The sequence below is a fragment of the Ailuropoda melanoleuca genome, chromosome 10 (genome assembly GCF_002007445.2).
Source record: "Ailuropoda melanoleuca isolate Jingjing chromosome 10, ASM200744v2, whole genome shotgun sequence".
Classification (NCBI taxonomy): Eukaryota; Metazoa; Chordata; class Mammalia; order Carnivora; family Ursidae; genus Ailuropoda; species Ailuropoda melanoleuca.
In genome coordinates, this window is record NC_048227.1 from 10,046,134 (window position 1) to 10,063,899 (window position 17,766).

The 17,766-nt window shown below is 53.5% G+C and overlaps 1 protein-coding gene across 1 annotated transcript in view; it reads left to right on the forward strand.

The window, feature by feature from the left end:
* Positions 1-1,674: 1,674 nt before the first annotated feature.
* The window catches only part of NCF1 (neutrophil cytosolic factor 1), a 17,384-nt gene continuing 1,292 nt past the window's right edge, over positions 1,675-17,766 (forward strand). Inside the window, exons 1-10 of the mRNA XM_034670019.1 lie at positions 1,675-1,795; positions 8,132-8,212; positions 11,419-11,494; positions 11,606-11,771; positions 12,759-12,808; positions 14,123-14,245; positions 14,679-14,786; positions 15,592-15,709; positions 16,932-17,039; positions 17,570-17,715. Coding sequence (XP_034525910.1) covers positions 1,724-1,795; positions 8,132-8,212; positions 11,419-11,494; positions 11,606-11,771; positions 12,759-12,808; positions 14,123-14,245; positions 14,679-14,786; positions 15,592-15,709; positions 16,932-17,039; positions 17,570-17,715 — 1,048 coding nt within the window. The 5' untranslated portion in view covers positions 1,675-1,723. The remainder of the gene's footprint in view (positions 1,796-8,131; positions 8,213-11,418; positions 11,495-11,605; positions 11,772-12,758; positions 12,809-14,122; positions 14,246-14,678; positions 14,787-15,591; positions 15,710-16,931; positions 17,040-17,569; positions 17,716-17,766) is intronic.

Consider the following 17,766-nt stretch of genomic DNA (forward strand, 5'->3'; position numbering starts at 1 on the left):
TCCCTTCTGGTCACCGCTGTGCCCCCCCCCCCAGGTCACCTTGCCTTCAGCAGTGTAGACTGGCAAGCGGAGTGTTTCAGCTCTGTCTACACGGTGTCCTGCCAAAGGTGTGCTCTGCTGTCTGCCTCGCTCCCTCCATCTGTGTCTAGAAGGTTCCCCCGTGTTGTGTGTGGCAGCGGCTTCTCGTTGCTGAGCACTGTATCCCCTGTGCAGGAAGATTGTATTTTTTTTTCTAAGATTTTATTTATGTGGGGGCGGGGGTACAGAGGGAGAAGCAGGCTTCCCGCTGAGCAGGGAGCCCAATGTGGGGCTGGATCCCACCACCCTGGGATCATGACCCGAGCCGAAGGCACACGCTTCACTGACTGAGCCACCCAGGCACCCCGCGGCAAGATTCTAGAGACATAATGGAGATGACCGGAGGAGGGCCTTGTGAGTTTGGCCATACCCAGGGCTGGTGACCTCCCCATGACCCCTGGGGACAGGCCAAATAAATCAGAGCAAAGGCCATGGCCCCTGCTCTTCTTAGACAAACCAGGAACCACCACCAACCTGACCGGTCACAGTTTAACAGTCACAAAATGGCATGTTTGGCTCCCCTCTGCCAGACGCCACCTCACCCCCAGGAGTCCACAGGGACCCGTGGCTCTCAGAGTGCTGGTGGCCTTTGTCATGACCTCTGGGCCTTGGAATCCGGGCATCTGGGCCACCAACTGGCCCTGCCAACCGGAGCCTGCAGCCAGACTGCCCGGGTCGGAGGCCACATGCCCATGACCCTGGACCAGCTCTATAACGTCTGAGCCTCCCAGGCCCCCCCCTGCACCCTAGGCACCAGTCAAAGAGGCCCCAGCCCCTCCACCCACCCACCAGCACACGGCTCCCTCCTCACCTCTTCACCCCACGTCCCCTCTCAGCAGAGCCTGTGGTCCCATTTCACTCAGGAGGAAACTGAGTCAGCCCCGAGCATACACTTGTTCAGGATTTGAACGCAAGTCTCACTCAAAGCGTGTCCCCACCGCCACTGGCACTCCGTTACGCACCCCTGCCCCTGCAGATATGCACCTGCCCCTCGCACACGCCCCCATGGAGGGGACTGGTGCGGCCACTACCCAGGTATTTATGGAGGGCCCCCTGCAAACCCACGGCCGGGTGAAGGCTTGGGGCCAGAGCCCTGTCATAATAGGCCAAGCCCTTGCTCTCATGGGGGCTCACATTCTGGTAAGGAGAGACGTTGTAAAACAAACGAAATAGGCAATATGTCAGTCCTAGTAAGTGCTGTGAATCAAAACAGGAAAGTGGGGAGAAGCATGAAGTTTTGCTATTTTGCATGAAGTTATCAAGAAAGGCTTCTTGGAGGAGGCGCCATCTGAGCAGAAACCAGAATGCCAGGAAGGAGGGAGTTACAGACAAGTGGGAGACGGTCCAGATGGCCCCACAAGGGCACACACCCAGCAGTGGGAGCAGCGTGGGGTGTCCACAGGTTGCCAGCGGGAGAGGGGTGGGGGATGGGCACCCCCAAATGCGCGGCAAGCTCTCTCATCCACATGCCCGCGTCCAAGCCATGGGAGTCTGAGGAATCCCAGAAATCGAAAGAAGAAGCGGAGCCCTCCCTGCCCCCTCCTGCCCCCACCCCTGCCGAGACGAAAGTGACTTCCTCTTTCCTCCCCATTTAAGGCCCAGCCAGGGAGCGCCCCCGCAGAAGGGGAGGCCCCGCAGCCCAGCCATGGGGGACACCTTCATACGCCACATCGCCCTTCTGGGCTTCGAGAAGCGCTTCATCCCCAGCCAGCACTACGTGAGTAGTCGCGGCGCCCTGCGCGAGGGCCCTGCGAGCCCACGGGAACAAGCCTGTCGCGGGCGCGCAGGTGCCAGACGGCGCTGTCCCCGCGCGCCTCCCAGGGCCACTGGCCCGTCGGGGCGCGCAGTGGATGTGCGCCCCTGACACGGACGCGCGCCCTGGCAGCCCGGGGCCTTCGGTGGGAGGACAGGAGCCCTGGTCCCTGGCCCCCGCCTGCCGACCTCACTCCTTGCTCCCCCGTCCCAGCCAGGAGTCCGCTGTCCGCGCCCTGTTCGCGTCGGGGCAGCCCAGCGCGCCTCTGCAGGGCGCGCTCCTCCCGGAAGCCCTCCTTGACCATCCCAGTTTTCAGGGAGCTGTCCTCCAAGGAAGGAGGGCTGACGACAAACCTCTGTCTCCCCCAGCCGGCGGTGGGGTCAGTTACGTGACAGTCGGATCCCCTCCAGTAGGGTGATGCCACCAAGGAGCCAAAAATGTCCCCTTCCCCCAGTCCCTTTCTTGGGAGACTGGGATGTATCTGCCCAGATGTGTTCACCCCCCCGCATAGGGTCCGCGAGGCCAGAGGAGGCCAGGGAGGGACTCTGCTTTGTCAATTGTATGGTATTTGTAGGGCACATTCACTGTCCTATGCCAAGACTTCTTTCTTTTCACTTTTAATTTTGAAATAATTTCAAATTTGCAGAAGGGTTGCCCTCAAAGTACCAATAATTGCAATATCCCCCCCCCCACATCTGTGCCCCTCTCCTCGCCGTTCCCCTCCTCCCTCCCTCCCTATCTCTCCCTCCCTCCCCAGCCTCTTTCTCTGAATTGGACTTTTCGGAATCATTCCAGAGTAAATTGGAGACATTGTATTTCCTTACGCCTAAATACTACTGTGTACTTTTTAAAAGATTTATGTATTTTAGAGAGAGAGAGAGCGCGCGCGTGCGCGCACGGGAGGGGCAGAGGAAGAGAGAATCTCCAGCAGGACTCCCTGCTGAGCACGGGGTTCAACCTCACCACCCCAAGATCATGACCTGAGCGGAAACCAAGAGTCGGCTGCTTAATGGACTGTGCCACCCAGGCGCCCCCCTCTACAGTGTGTTTTTTAAAGTCCAGGGCATTCTCTTACATCACCACAATGCGAATGTGTCAACATCAGCAAATTAATGTAGATGAAACACTGTTCTCCAACCCACGGACTTCACCCAGATTTCTACCAGTTCCCTTACTTGTCCTCTGTAGTAAAAATGTTCCAGGTCTGGGATCCAACCCAGGACCCCCTGCTGCATTTCACTTGTCTTGATTCTTCTAACTCCCTTAATCTGGGTCAGTCTTTTATTTATTTTCTTTTAAGTTTTATTTATTTAAGCAATCTCTACACCCAACACGGGGCTCGAACTCATGACCCCGAGATCGAGAGTCACACGCTCCTCCAACTGAGCCAGCCAGGCACCCTTGCATCAGTCTTAATCTATCTTTCTTTGTCCTTCTCACCTTTGACATTTTGAAGAGCTGGGGCCAGCCATTTGGTAGGACGTCCCTTCTACAAAAGGATTTGTCTAAACCTTCTTCATGGGATTGGGATTATGCACGGATGGCAGAAATACCCCAGAAGGGACATTGATCCTATCAGGTGGCCGGCAATTTTGCTGGTTCCTGTGCTGGTGATGTTAATTTTTTTTTAAAGATTTTTAAAAATTTATTTATTTGACAGAGACAGCCAGCGAGAGAGGGAACACAAGCAGGGGGAGTGGGAGAGGAAGAAGCAGGCTCATAGCGGAGGAGCCTGATGTGGGGCTCGATCCCATAACGCTGGGATCACGCCCTGAGCCGAAGGCAGACGCTTAACGACTGTGCCACCCACGCGCCCCTGGTGATGTTAATTTTGATCACCAGGTGTCTCTACTGTAAAGTTACTATTTTTCCCCTCGTGATTAATAATTAACCTGCAGGACAATTCTCTGAAACTCTAGGAATATCCTGTTTGTTCTATGGTCTGTGGATGAGTCAAATTATTCCTCCTGAGTCTAATGACTATAGCAATTGCCAAATAGTGATTTCTGAACTCTACCGTTCCTTTCTGAGTGTATCAGTTAACATGTTACCGTCAAGTTCTTCCTCTCTTCCTTACCGCTTCCTTAGTTCACTGTGGACGCGTGGATTTCTCTTTTATTCATTGGGTTACGAGCCATCACTATCATAACTTATTTCATGCTCCGATCATCCCAGATCTGGCCAGTGGGAGCCCCTTCAAGCTGGCTTCTCTGATTTTTTTGCCCTAGCCTGTCTTTCTCTGAGTACATTCTTACTTCTGGTTGAGATGTTCCAGGCCCTTCCTGTGCTCTCCAGCCAGAGCCCCAGACTCAGCCCTTTCACTAAGGATCTCTGTTTCTTTGCACTGGGGAGCGATATGAGAATTCTAGGTCTGGAAGCTGGGTGTGCTCATTGCCTCGGGGATGTCTTTGCCCGTGGCCTTTCGGACTGGGGAAAAAAACCATTCCATCTCATTCTCCTTGTACCACTTTACGTTGGTAGATCCTTTCTCCCTCCACAAGAACCCTGGTTCCCAACTAAATTAACATCTTTACTCCTTTGCTCATTTCTCCAATCCACGCCAGCTAGTTTTATCAGAATTACAGCACCCACGCCATTAGGAACAATCAACCTATTAAGTCGAATGTAAGTTTTCTTTGCGGTTTTTTCCTCCTTTTGGACTGAGGGTAGAAATACTGTAACCGAAAGTTACTTGGATTTTTTTCTTTTCCAGTTTTCTTTATTTATTTTTATTTTTTATTTTTTTAAAAGATTTTATTTATTTATTTGACAGAGATAGAGACAGCCAGTGAGAGAGGGAACACAAGCAGGGGGAGTGGGAGAGGAAGAAGCAGGCTCATAGCAGAGGAGCCTGATGTGGGGCTCGATCCCATAACGCTGGGATCACGCCCTGAGCCGAAGGCAGACGCTTACCCGCTGCGCCACCCCGGCGCCCCTCCAGTTTCCTTTGATGTGACTGTTACCCATCTGATAGATAGTGAGGTTTTTTAGTTTTCGTTGGTTTCCAATTTGAAGTTTTTAAAAAAATCCTCATTGATCTAAATTTTATCTTTAAATGTGTAATCCGTTCACAGGTTTGATGTGATCAAACATTGAAACTTTATTAAAAAAACGTACTCAAAGGCTCATTCTGGCTTATCTTTCCTGTTTTTCTCTTTGCAACAAAAAGGGGGGGCCCCTGGCGGGCTCAGTCAGGGGAGTGTGTGCTTCTCGATCTCCATCTCGGGGTCGTGAGTTCAAGCCCCACATCGGGTGTAGAGATTGCTTAAATAAAACTTCAAAAGTACATACATTTTTTTCTGATTTTTCCTGCTTTACACAGACAATAAACAAGGCGACATACTATACATACCGTTTTCTCCATTCTTCTATAATACCCTGGAGTTCCCTCCAAATTAGTTCAGTAAGTCTGTCTCATTTTTTTTACATGCATATAATAGTCCATTGTGTGACTATGCCATTGTTTCTTCAAACAACTATTTCAATTGTCACTAACTGGAAATTACCTAATCACCCCACACTGATGTTATTATGAGTAAAGTCAGACACTGCTTTATATGTGTAGGGTGTGTACCATGAACTGCTCATGAATTTTGCTCATTTTCCATCAGGTTTTTTGTCTTTCTTCTTTCAAATTAAAAAAAAAAGTCCTTTAAAGGATTTTTAAAATTTTTATGTATTTTTTTAAAAGATTTTATTTTATTTTATTTTATTTTATTTTATTTTATTTTACTTGACAGAGGAGAGACAGCCAGTGAGAGAAGGGAACACAAGCAGCGGGAGTGGGAGAGGAAGATGCAGGCTCCCAGTGGAGCAGGGAGCCCGATGCGGGGCTCGATCCCAGGACCCTGGGATCACGCCCTGAGCCGAAGGCAGACGCTTAACGACTGTGCCACCCAGGCGCCCCCCCAAAATTTTATGTATTTATTTAAGTAATCTCGACCCTGAGATCGAGAGTCACACACCCCACCAACTGAGCCAGCCATGCATCCCTCAAAGAGTTCGTTATATATTAGGAATATTCACCCTTTATCTGTGATAGGTATTGCAAATATTTTCTCCCAGTTTATCATTTGTCTTTTGGCTTTACTTACCTGTTTTACATGCAAACATTTGAAAAAAATATCAATGCATTTTAAGCAGCAATCTTCTGTTTCCTCAATCTTCCCATAGCCCCATGTTTCCTTCTAGCACGTACATGGTTTCAACTTTTACCCTTAGATCTCTGACCCATTTGGAATTTATTCAGTGTGTGGTGTGAGATAGGAATTCAATTTTACCCAACACCAATTTTTTTAAAAATCCACCTTTACGGGGGCGCCTGGCCGGCTCAGTCAGTGGAATACACAACTCTTGATCTCAGGTCATGAATTCAAGCCCCATGTTGGGTGTAGGGATTACTTAAAAATAAAATTGAAAAAACGAGAGAGAGAAAAGAAACTAAAAGTTCACCTTTACTCCTCTAATTTGAGATGCCACTTTTATCATATTCTAAATTTCTGTGTGTACTTAGATATATTTCTAGATTTTCTTTTTTTCTTTTTTTTTTAAGATTTTATTTATTTACTTGAGAGAGCGTGCCAGAGAGAGCCTGAGTAGGGGGTGAGTGGCAGAGGGAGAAGCAGACTCCCTGCTGAGCAGCGAGCCTGATGCAGGACTCTATCCCAGGACCCTGAGATCATGACCTGAGCTGAAAGCAGACACTTAACTGACTGAGCCGCCCAGGTGCCCCTTTGTGCGTTTCAAAGCAAATTGCAAACATCCGTGCATTTGGCCCTAAATACTTAAGCGTGCATATCACTACCTAGAGGTCATATTTGCTTATTTTTTTCTCTTTTCAAATTTTATTTTAAAAGCATTTTTAAAGATTTTATTTGCAAGCAGTCTCTACACCCAACGCGGGGCTTGAACTCACAACCCTGAGATCAAGCATCGCACGCTCCGCTAACTGAGGCAGCCAGGCGTCCCTAGTTTTTTTCTCTTTTGACGTAGAATTTGTGTAAAATGAAATCCACCAATCACAGAGATACATCTGCTGACTTTTGATGGTGCGTGTCCCTGCATAATCGAAACCCTCATCAAGGTATAGATAGTTACCTTCGCCCCGGATTCTCTCGCTGCCCACTCCTTCCTCCACCACCCCCGGGGGCCGCCGCCGTTCTGGTTTCTCTCCGCCGTGAGTTAGTCGTGCTGCTTCTAGAATGTCATAGTTATCCTACCTACCTACCACGTGTGTGGCCTTTCGTGGCTGGCTTCTTCCACTCAGCGGAATGCTTTCGACAGTCACCCGTGTGGATGCCTCCGTCAAAAATTTGTTCCTTTTCGTGGCGAGTAGAATTCTTCTAGAATTCTTCCTCCGCTATGAGCCTGCTTCTTCCTCTCCCACTCCCCCTGCTTGTGTTCCCTCTCTTGCTGGCTGTCCTCTCTCTCTGTCAAATAAATAAATAAAATCTTAAAAAAAAAAAAAAGAATTCTTCTAGAGCTAGTTTAGTTTCTCCTTACCAAGTTTCCCTTTTTTTTTCCTTTCTAATAATGGCTTCATTGAGATATAATTCACCTATATAAAGTGTAAAATTCAAAGGTTTTTAGTATTCACAGAGTTGTGCAACCGTCATACTATGTATCTATCAACTATCTATCTATCTATTTAAGATATTTAAGATGTGTTTATTTATTGGAGAGAGAGAACACGAGCAGGAGGGGCCAAGGGAGAGAGAATCTCAAGCAGACTCTGTGCTGAGCGTGGAGCCCAATGTGGGACTCGATCTCACGACTCTGAGATCACGGCCTGAGCCGCAACCAGGAGACAGATGCTTAACCAACTGCACCATCCAGGCGCCCCTTATACAATCAATATTAGATTTTTGTCACCACCCATAAAAAACCCCAGACCCCTTAGAAACTCCCCTTTCCCAGCCCAATGCCTGCAACCACGAATCTTTCAGTCTGTGTAGATTGTCTATTCTGAACATTTGGTAGAAATGGGACCCTACACTGTCTCACTGGGTTCTGGTATGGTGTGAGCCCAGGCTTTTCTGTCTCACCGCCCGTAACTGTCCTGCCAGCCCCAGGAGCCCCTGTACCTCCAATTTACAGATGAGGAATTGGAGTTCATCTGAGAGGAGCTGAACGTCTCGCCCTGGGTCCTAAAGCTGGAGAGCAGCAGCTCTGGGGTCCATGAAGTCGCTGCCCTCTCTGTGGCCCAGGTCGCCCCAAAGAGTGCTCTCCCCACCTGCTTGCCCGGAGTCCCATGGGCTTCCCCCAGGAAGCTGAGCGGGGCCCCCCCTCGTCACCCCCCAGGTGTACATGTTCCTGGTGAAGTGGCAGGACCTGTCTGAGAAGGTCGTCTACCGGCGGTTCACGGAGATCTATGAGTTCCACGTGAGTGCCCCTGAGCACGCATGCTTGTGTGTGTGTGTGTGTGTGTGTGTGTGTGTCTCAGGGAGGGGAAGGGAGGGGATGCTACACCCAGTCCCAGCTCTGCCCTTCCAGGGGGAGGGTGGCCCAGGTGCTAGCCAGGAAGCAAGGAGGCATTATTTATTCCTTAAGTTAAAAGAAATTTTCTTAAAGTATGTTTTTTATTTATTTTTTTAATTTAAATTCAATCAATTAACATATAACATATTGTTAGTTTCAAGGGTCAGTGAATCGTCAGTTGCATATAACACCCAGTGCTCATTCCAGCACGTGCTCTCCTTAATGCCCATCCCCCGGTTACCCCATCCCCCGACCCCCCTCCCTGCCAGCAACCTTCAGTTTGTTTCCTAGAGCTGAGAGTCTCTTATGACTTGCCTCCCTCTCTGATTTCATTTTATTTTCCCTCCCTTCCCCTGTGATCCTCTGTCTTGTTTCTTAAATTCCACATGTGAGTGAAATCATATGATAATTGTCATTCTCTGACCGACTTATTTTGCTTAGTTAGCATAATACCCTCTAGTCCCATCCATGCTGTTGCAAGTGGTGAGCTTTCCTTAAAGTATGTTGTAATGCGGTAAAATACACAGAACATAAACTTAGCATTTTAAGTGCACAGGGCAACGGCTTGCAGTATATTCCCGATGTCCCACGTCCATCACCACAGTCCATCTACCGGACGGTTTCATCTTCCTGCTCAGAGACTCTGTCCCCATTCAACATAAACTCTAGGGGGCGCTAAGGGCCGTGCCTCCTCTGTCCTGGCAGGGGACAGCCTGGTTAGCGTCACCCCCAGGTTGTCACCCCAGGACCTTGCTCTTCAACTCAGGGTCACTGGCCTGATGAGGACCCCAGTGGGTGAGAAGAAGGGGTGGGAATCCTGACACCTCAGGATCCATGTTTTCTTGCTTGGTGGATGCCTGGTGTCAGCCAGGTTGAATGAGAGAATCCCACAGTCTCTAAACCCCATGGGGTTCCCCACGCTAGAGACTGGGGGTGGTCATTGGGCGGTGTGGTGTGCAGAGCGTGGCTTTTAGGTCTGAGACCGGGTCAGGTGGAAGGAGGGTCCACAAAACCCTTCTGCAAGCAGGGTACTGAGTCCCAGAATGGTGTACCTTCCTGTTCTTCACGCATGAGAAATTTTTTTTTAAAGATTTTATTTATTTATTTGAGAGAGAAAGAGAACGAGTGGGATAGGAGAGGGGCAGAGGGAGAGGGAGAAGGGGGCTCCCTGTCAAGCAGGGAGGCAGTCACGGGGCTCAATCCCAGGCTTAACCCACTGGGCCACCCAGGTGCTCCAGAAAAATTTTTAAAATATTTTTTCTATTTTTAAGTAATCTCCACACCCAACGCGGGGCTTGAATTCACAACCCCGAGATCAAAGCTTGCACGCTCTACTGACTGAGCCAGCCAGGCACCCCTTTTGTACGAGAGATTTAAAGCGAAATGCAGGGGCACCTGGGCGGCTCAGTCGGTTAAGCGTCTGACTCCTGATCTCAGCTCAGGTCGTGATCTCAGGAGCCTACTTAAGAAAAAAAGTAAGTAAGTAAATAAATAAATAAAAGCAAAATGCAGGTAAATGTGAAGAAGACTGAAAGCAGCCCCACACACCCAGGACCCTGAGTCACAATTGATGTCACCATGCTGTTTGCTATGAGACTTTTTTTTTTTTAATATCAGCTCTACGCCCAGCGTGGGGCTTGAACTCATGATCCCGAGATCAAGAGTCGTGAGCTCCATTGACTGAGCAAGCCGAGTGCCCCACAAGGCTTTTTTAAGATAAAATAAAACATTACAGAAGAAGTGGAAAGCACCCTTTATCCCATGCCCTTGTCCCAGCTCCAGCCCAGGATGACTGCACACACACACACACACACACACACACACACACACACGTCCAAGAACAAGACACAGTAGTGTTGAGTGTGCATTTTCCGCAGGCTTTCTAGGAACATCAGCATGGCGGCTGCTCCCTTCTCTACCTTGTTCCTGTCACTAGGTCACATTTTTTGAGACCTGTCCAAGCTGATATGTGCACGACAGCCCCTTTTACTAATTGGTGGACTCATGCATTCACTGAACAACTATTTATCGAGGACCTACTAAGTTCCAGGTGCATCCTACATGGGAGATGCTCCGAAGGTGACAAGGGCATGAGAAAGATGCAGGTCCTTGCCCTCCCTTGTGGATCTTAAGTTCTAGCGGAGGAGTCAGATTAACAGACCAAAAAAACAAAAGTGCTTTACACAGTATGTTAGACAAAGCGGGGGGTGGTGATGGATGGGAGGACTGAGTTAGGAGGGCAAATTGTCAGGGAGAAGGCTTCACTGAGGGGGTGATATCTGGGCAAAGACTTGAAGAAGGAGAAAGAGAAAGCGCTATTGACAAAAGGTGAGGGGAAGAATGGGAAGAGCAAGTGCAAAGGCCCTGGGGCAGGAGTGGGCCTGGAGTATTCAGAGATGGCTGGAGCAGAGTGAAAAAGGAGGGGAGGGTGGTGGCAGAGGAGGCGAGTGAGGCAGGCAGGACAGGGCTGCAGGACCTGGTAGACTAACGTGAAGCCTTTGGCTTCCATTCTGAGTGAGCCACGAGTCAGGGAGGGCTCTGAGCAGAGGAGAGACAGGATCCAGTTTAAGTGTGAAGAAGATGCTGGATTGAGGACAGAGATGGCAGGGGGCGTAGGAAAACTGTCGTGATCATCCGTGGAATGACCCGTGGCTCCGTGGAAGCTCAGGCCGAGGTGGTGACTGTGTGGGTAGTGAGAAGGGTCAGATGCTGGATAGATTTTAGGAGTGAAACCAGAAGGATCTGCTGGTGGCGTGAATGTAAGGTGGGAGAGACAGAGAGGACCAAGGATGGCCGCCGAAATTTCTAGCCCGAGGGATGAGAAGAGTCGTTTCCGATTCTTTTTTTTTTTTTAAGATTTTTATTTATTATTTGACAGAGATAGAGACAGCCAGCGAGAGAGGGAACACAAGCAGGGGGAGTGGGGAGAGGAAGAAGCAGGCTCATAGCGGAGGAGCCTGATGCGGGGCTCGATCCCATAATGCCGGGATCACGCCCTGAGCCGAAGGCAGACGTTTAACCGCTATGCCACCCAGGCGCCCCTCGTTTCCAATTCTATTACAACAGGGTTGTAATAAAGGATATGCCTTCCCCTTTTCTTTCGTGTCTAGAAAATGTTAAAGGAAATGTTCCCTATTGAGGCGGGGGACATCAACCCGCAGAACAGAATCATCCCCCACCTGCCAGGTGAGAAGCAGGGTCACCTGTCCTGCCTCCCCTCGCCTGCCCCGCGAGCTGTGCCCCCTACTCCCGCCCCCTCTGGGACTTGACCTGATGTCCCCCCGCCGGCCCCTCCAGCCCCTCGGTGGTACGACGGTCAGCGGGCCGCCGAGAATCGCCAAGGCACCCTCACAGAATACTGCAATGCACTCATGAGCCTGCCCGTCAAGATCTCCCGCTGCCCCCATCTCCTCAACTTCTTCAAGGTGCGCCCCGATGACCTCAAGCTCCCCACGGACAGCCAGTGAGTGGCCCCCTCCTTGTGGCCCCGAAGTGGAGGAGGAAAGGGGGGTGCTTAGCTTTGCCTGGGGAGGGGGTGCATGACTGCCCCCATATGACAAGAAAACTAAAGCTCAGAGAGGGGAGGCAACTTGCCCGAAGTCACACAGCCCAAAGAGAAGGGGGGAGGATTCCAGCTCTGGCCCATGTGACCTGGAACTCCCCCCGCCCCCCAGCATCCCTGCCAAGTCTCCACCTGGAGCCCTGTGAGCCTCATGGTGCTAGGGAAGGCTCTCTGGGCTGGGAGTCTCGATCCTAGATCCATCGGCTTGCCTTCTGAAGGCAGTTTCCCCGCCTGTAACGGGCTGGGAAGGGCCAGATGGGGTCACAGGGCCGTGGAGAGTGCTTACAAACGGTGAAACGCAGAGCCCCAACAGGGAGGGGGTGCTGGTGGCCACTGCTCATCGCTGAGCAGCTTCCGCTTTGTCCCCTCCTTCTCTGCCCGCCCCTGCTCTTGGGGACTCCTGTACTAGGGCCCAGCGTGCAGAGCATCTGAGAAGCTGAGGGCGGGCTCAGGGGAATATGCTGTCTTGCTGGGGAAGGTCCCTCTCTCTGCCGCTCTCTGCTCACCGAGTACGGGTCAGGCCTGGACACACCCATCACCGCTGAACACCCCCCTGGCCCAAGGCCAGGCAGCGCAGTGCCCAGGGGACTGGGTGGTGGGGATGCCTACTCCCTGTTGGCCGCTCTCCTTGAGCTGACAAGAGCCTCTCCCAGACCGGAGTGGAACGCGTCACCTGTGTTCTCTTCAACAGCGACCTCCTTCTTTGGGTCTGCAGAAGGCGGGGGGGGNGGGGGGGGGGGGGGGGGGCTTTCCTTGCCAGTCCCATGGCTCCCTTCCCTCCACGGCGGCCTGCACATCCACATTGGCAAGTTCTCCTGTAGGTCTGGCCGGAGCTTCCGCTCCCCGGTGGGAAGCCGAGCGCCTAACCCAGACTCTTCTTTCCTGCAGGGTGAAAAAGCCGGAGACCTACCTGGTGCCTAAAGACAACAGCCTCACGGGTGAGAGGCGGGGGCAGCCACCTGTAGGTCACCCTGCGGGGCCTGGGGGCGTGATGGCGTGCAGGGAAGGGAGCCGGGGTGGCGGGGTGGGGGGGACGTGTCTCGGTGTCTGCACTAAAGACTGGGGCTCTGTGGGAGACACCGGTCAGTGAAGCTTTCGGAGCTCATGTCTGTGGCTGCAGAGCCCAGCGCGACCCTGGCCCCCAACAGCCCACGAGGTCGTGGCTGAATGAATGAACAGGTTTGGGGGGGAAGTCGGCCATCAGGGCTTACGCAGGGGCCTGAGAGTATCTGATCTGTATTGCACGATAATTGTTAAGAATACAACCTGACATTTATTAAGGACTGACTCTGTCCCAGGCCCTATTTTAAGCGTCTTGCACGCATTAGCACATGTAATCATCTCTATAACAATATGAAGTAGGGACCAAAGGGCTATTAGCCCCATTTCACAGTGGGACACATTGAGGCTTGGTTTAAGTTGGGACTCAGGGCAAGGGCCACACGGCCACGAAATGTGGAGCAGGATTTCGGCCAGCCAGTGGGATGCCCAGGTGGGAGCTAGAGGCCACTCAGAGTGTGGTCCAGGGACCAGCAGCGTCTTAGTCTATGTGGGCCCAAGCGCCGCAGACCGGGGTGGTGGGGTGGGGGGAGGGTCTTAAACAACAGAAATGAATTTTCTCACAGCTCTGGAGGCTGGGAGTCTGTGATCAGGAAGTGGGCCGAGACCTCCCTCCTCGGTGTGCAGATGGCTGCCTCCTCCTTGTGCCCTCACAGGACACATGCCCCCTAGTGTCTCCTCCTCGTCTTATAAGGACGCCAGTCCTATGGGGTCAGGGCCCCACCCTTATCACCTCCTTAAAGGCTCTAAGTCCAAATACAGATTCTAAGGTACTGGGGCTTAGGGCTTCAACATGTGAATTTTTTGGAGGGAAGAAGAGATGTATTTCAGTCCATAACACGGCACAGTGGCAAGACCTGGGGGCTGGTTAGAAATGCAGATTCTCAGGTCCCACTGCAGCCCTATGAAATTAGAACCAGCGTTCTAGCAAGATCCCCGGGGCCATCTGTGTGCACGCTAGGGCCCAGGGGGGCTGCTCCCTAACCCATCAGGTGAGAAAGAGCATGCGTAAGGAGCGTGACTAGGCGCTCCATAAGTGCGGAGCCACGAAGACTCGCTGGTCTCTGCTGCTTTCCAGTTGGCTGGGGGCGTCCACCACCGGCACGCCTGGCTCTGGTGGCCTGTGCAGGGGACTGCTTGGACGAGGCAGCCCATCCTGCACCGTCCACTCACACCGCCCTCCCTCTGGCCAGACATCACGGGCCCCATCATCCTGCAGACGTACCGGGCCATCGCCGACTTTGAGAAGAGCTCGGGCTCCCAGATGGCTCTGGCCACGGGTGACGTGGTGGAGGTCGTGGAGAAGAGTGAGAGCGGTCAGTCTTCTTGCCCTGCTGGGACCTTGCTCTCCCGGTGCCTGCGTCCAAGGCTCTGCCCCTCAGCCAGCCTCCGGCTTCCTCCCTGCCTGGTCCATTGATGGGCTTGTGGCTCCTTGACAGGGAGGCGACTGTCCTCCCCTGGGGGAGGCTGTGGGCATCTGTGCGTGCCCGCGGCTTATCCGGGAGGCCAGGCGAGCTTCTGGGCGCGATGTGTGGCAGCAGATTCTGAGCTGTAATCCCGTGACCTGTGCGCATGGCTGTGTGTGGTCTGGCGTGGAGTGTGCTGAAGGTGACATTTCTGAATCTTCGTGTTCGATGTCTGTGTGTCTATGTCCGGGTGTCCTTACCACCCTTGGGGGCTGAGGGAGGCTGCCAGGCCCATCCAGACATCCTGCCTCCCCCCTCCTACCTCCCCCCACCCCCTGCACAGGCTGGTGGTTCTGTCAAATGAAGACAAAGCGAGGCTGGGTCCCGGCGTCCTACTTGGAGCCCCTGGACAGTCCTGATGAACCAGAGGACCCAGAGCCCAACTACGAAGGTGTGGCGTGCCCTCCGTGGCCAGAAGGACGTGAGGGGAGGGGACCGGAGGGGCTCCTGGGATATTGAGAAGCCGGACACCATCATACCCACTTTGGGGGTGGCTATGATTGTGGACTGGGCAGTGGGGGCAGGGTGGAGACCCCATAGTCTGGCTTGAGGGGCCCGGGTGGGAGGTGGTGCCCTTGGTCAGGACCGGGAACCAGGAGGTACAGTAGAGGTGGGGCCAGCCCGGGGCCAGGTCCAGTGGGAAGCCGACCGATGAGCAGATCTGAGGTTCAGGAAGGAGCACTGCCTGGAGGTGGGGGCATCCTCGCTGACTGCAAGGGGAGAGCCGGCAGCGCCCAAGCTGGATGGGGCCCATGTGGAGGTGGACATAAGTTAGAGTTGATTGCCCGTATTTTAAAATGGAGCGATTTCACAACTGTATGCGGATTTATGGCATCTGTGGAAAAACTGGAAAAGGTGTGCATGCCGGAGTCAAGTGGCTCGGGTGCCACGTGGACGGGCGCCCCACCCCTGCACTGCCTGCCCGGCCACGTGTCCTATTTAGGTGCCTGGCCCGTGATGTGGGGGGTGGGGGGTGGGATGGGCCAGCTCTCTGGGGTGTAGTGGGCAGAGGGCACAACTCCAGGGTGCCCCATGAGTGGGTGGCGGGAGCCCGCAGAGGGAGACCACCAAGGAGCAGGCAGGGAAGAGGGGGGAGGGTGGTCCTGGGCTCTGGCTGGAGGAAGCCTCTCGCCCTGGGAGGCAGGCCAGTGCTGGGCGGACCCTCACACGGTGCCCCTGCCCCCACGGCCGACCAGGTGAGCCCTATGTCACCATCAGAGCCTATACTGCCGAGATGGAGGATGAAGTGTCTCTGCAGGAGGGCGAAACCGTCGAAGTCATTCATAAGCTCCTGGACGGTTGGTGGGTCATCAGGTAGGAGCGCGCTCCTCCCTCCCCACTGTGCCCACCCTAAGTGTCAGCCCTGGCCTGGAGCATGGTCTGTCTGGGCTCAGTGCTGACCCGGGTGTGGGACTCTGGGTAAGCCACCACCTCTCTCTGGACTCAGTTTCCGTTTTGATAGCAGATCAGTGATTATCCCACCCCACCCGGCTGTCAGGGTTCGGTGTCCTTGTGCTTTGTGACTTCGGGTCACCTCGCCCTCTATTATTGCTTGTACAACTGTTAGTTGTTGTGTTCATTATTTTACCTGAGCACTGGTAGAGCGGAACCTGTCATCCTTTTTCCTTGTAAATCTTTGGTTGGCATTGATTCTTATCTGGTCCCTCCTCCTGGAGAGAGCAGAACCCTGGGGGCTTGTAAGAGCCATCTTCTCAGACCCACTGGGCCTCCCCAGGTCTTTGGACACCCTTTCAGAGCCTCAAGTCATAGGGCTGGTCCACAGCCCCGGTGAGCTTGTGGCCACAGCACCCACCATCAGCATGGCCCGGGACCGGAGGCTTTGAGGTGGGATATTTCTCAACCTTTTTGACCTTCACTCGGTTTAACTGCCTGTCACGCACCCCTGAGAATCTGCTTGTGATTCCCCCACCAGCCAAGAAGGATCAGCATTTTACTGAGTGAACTTGGTAATATGCAAAGTTTTTTCTCACTCCCAAAATATAGTAGTGAGAATGGGGAGAAAACCTTTTTAACTAGTGGTGCCCGAACAGCTGGGTGTCCACATGGAGGAAAGGCATGTAGACCCCTACCTCACACCACACACATTTATTCGGGATGTGTTATGGGTTTGACCAAGCGCAAAACCCCAAACTAACAAGCTTTTGGAAGAAAGCAGGAACTTTGTGACCTGGAGGTAGGCAAAGTTTTCTTAGACACAGGAAACAATGGCTGTAAAAGAAAAAACTGTCAAATATACTTTGCAGATGTTTAATTGCAAACACATGTCTCTGCGGGGCAAGTTGGACTGCTAACTTCCTCCCACTACCAACATCATGGCTGGGGGTAGGGGCTATGTTGCACAGATGAAGGAACTGAGGCCCAGTGGGACAGGGTCTGGTGTTGGTCAGGCTTCAGGGTGTCTGCAACTTCCAGCTGCCTTAACCCCAGCTGTTTAGAGGGATCCCTGAGCTGCCACATCTGAGGCTCCTATTCCCCCCTGTGACTGCGGGGGCTTCAAGGGCTGCCTCTGTTGCAGGAAAGACGACATCACAGGGTACTTCCCATCCATGTACCTACAGAAGTCCGGGCAGGATGTAGCCCAGGCCCAACGCCAGATCAAGAGCCGAGGGGCACCGCCCCGCAGGTGAGCAAGGGTCCTGAGCACTGGATGGGGCTGAGGAGGGGATACCACGGGTCCCCTCTGTCGGTCCAGGCCCTGGACTGGCAGTGCTAGGGAGGGAGGTCGGGGCAGGGGCTCCCCAGCAGGCGGCGAGGCAGTACCATCACTGGATCGAGGCTGGACGTGCCCTCCCACATCGTGGGGCTGGCACGGGGGCGTTGGGAAAGCAGGGGTGTGAGGTGGAGGTGAAGACGTCGATGCCTGGCGTCCTTTGGGACGGCCTGTGAGGGCTGCGGCAGTCCAGAGGGCTTTCTGGGGAGAGGAGGCCGGTAGTGGGAAATGGATTTGGGCTCTGCCACCCAGCAGGAGTCCGCGTTGGCGCGGTGTAGCTCCATGCATGACCCGCCCCGTCGTGTGGAGTCCCCGCCCCCCTCCCACTGCCCCTGGCCAGTCGTTGGACCCCAGGGCCGGTCATGCGAGTCCCCGCAGGCGGGGACGCAGGCGCAGCGGGGACAGCCAGGCGCTGAGTAACGCCCCCGTCCCGCTGGACCCAGGTCGTCCATCCGCAACGCGCACAGCATCCACCAGCGGTCGCGGAAGCGCCTCAGCCAGGACACCTATCGGCGCAACAGTGTCCGTTTTCTGCAGCAGCGTCGCCGCCACGCGCGGCCGGGACCGCAGAGCGCAGGGAGCCCGCGTGGTGAGCGCCCGCAGCGGCCTGGGGGCGGGGCCGCCTGGGGGCGGGGCCTGG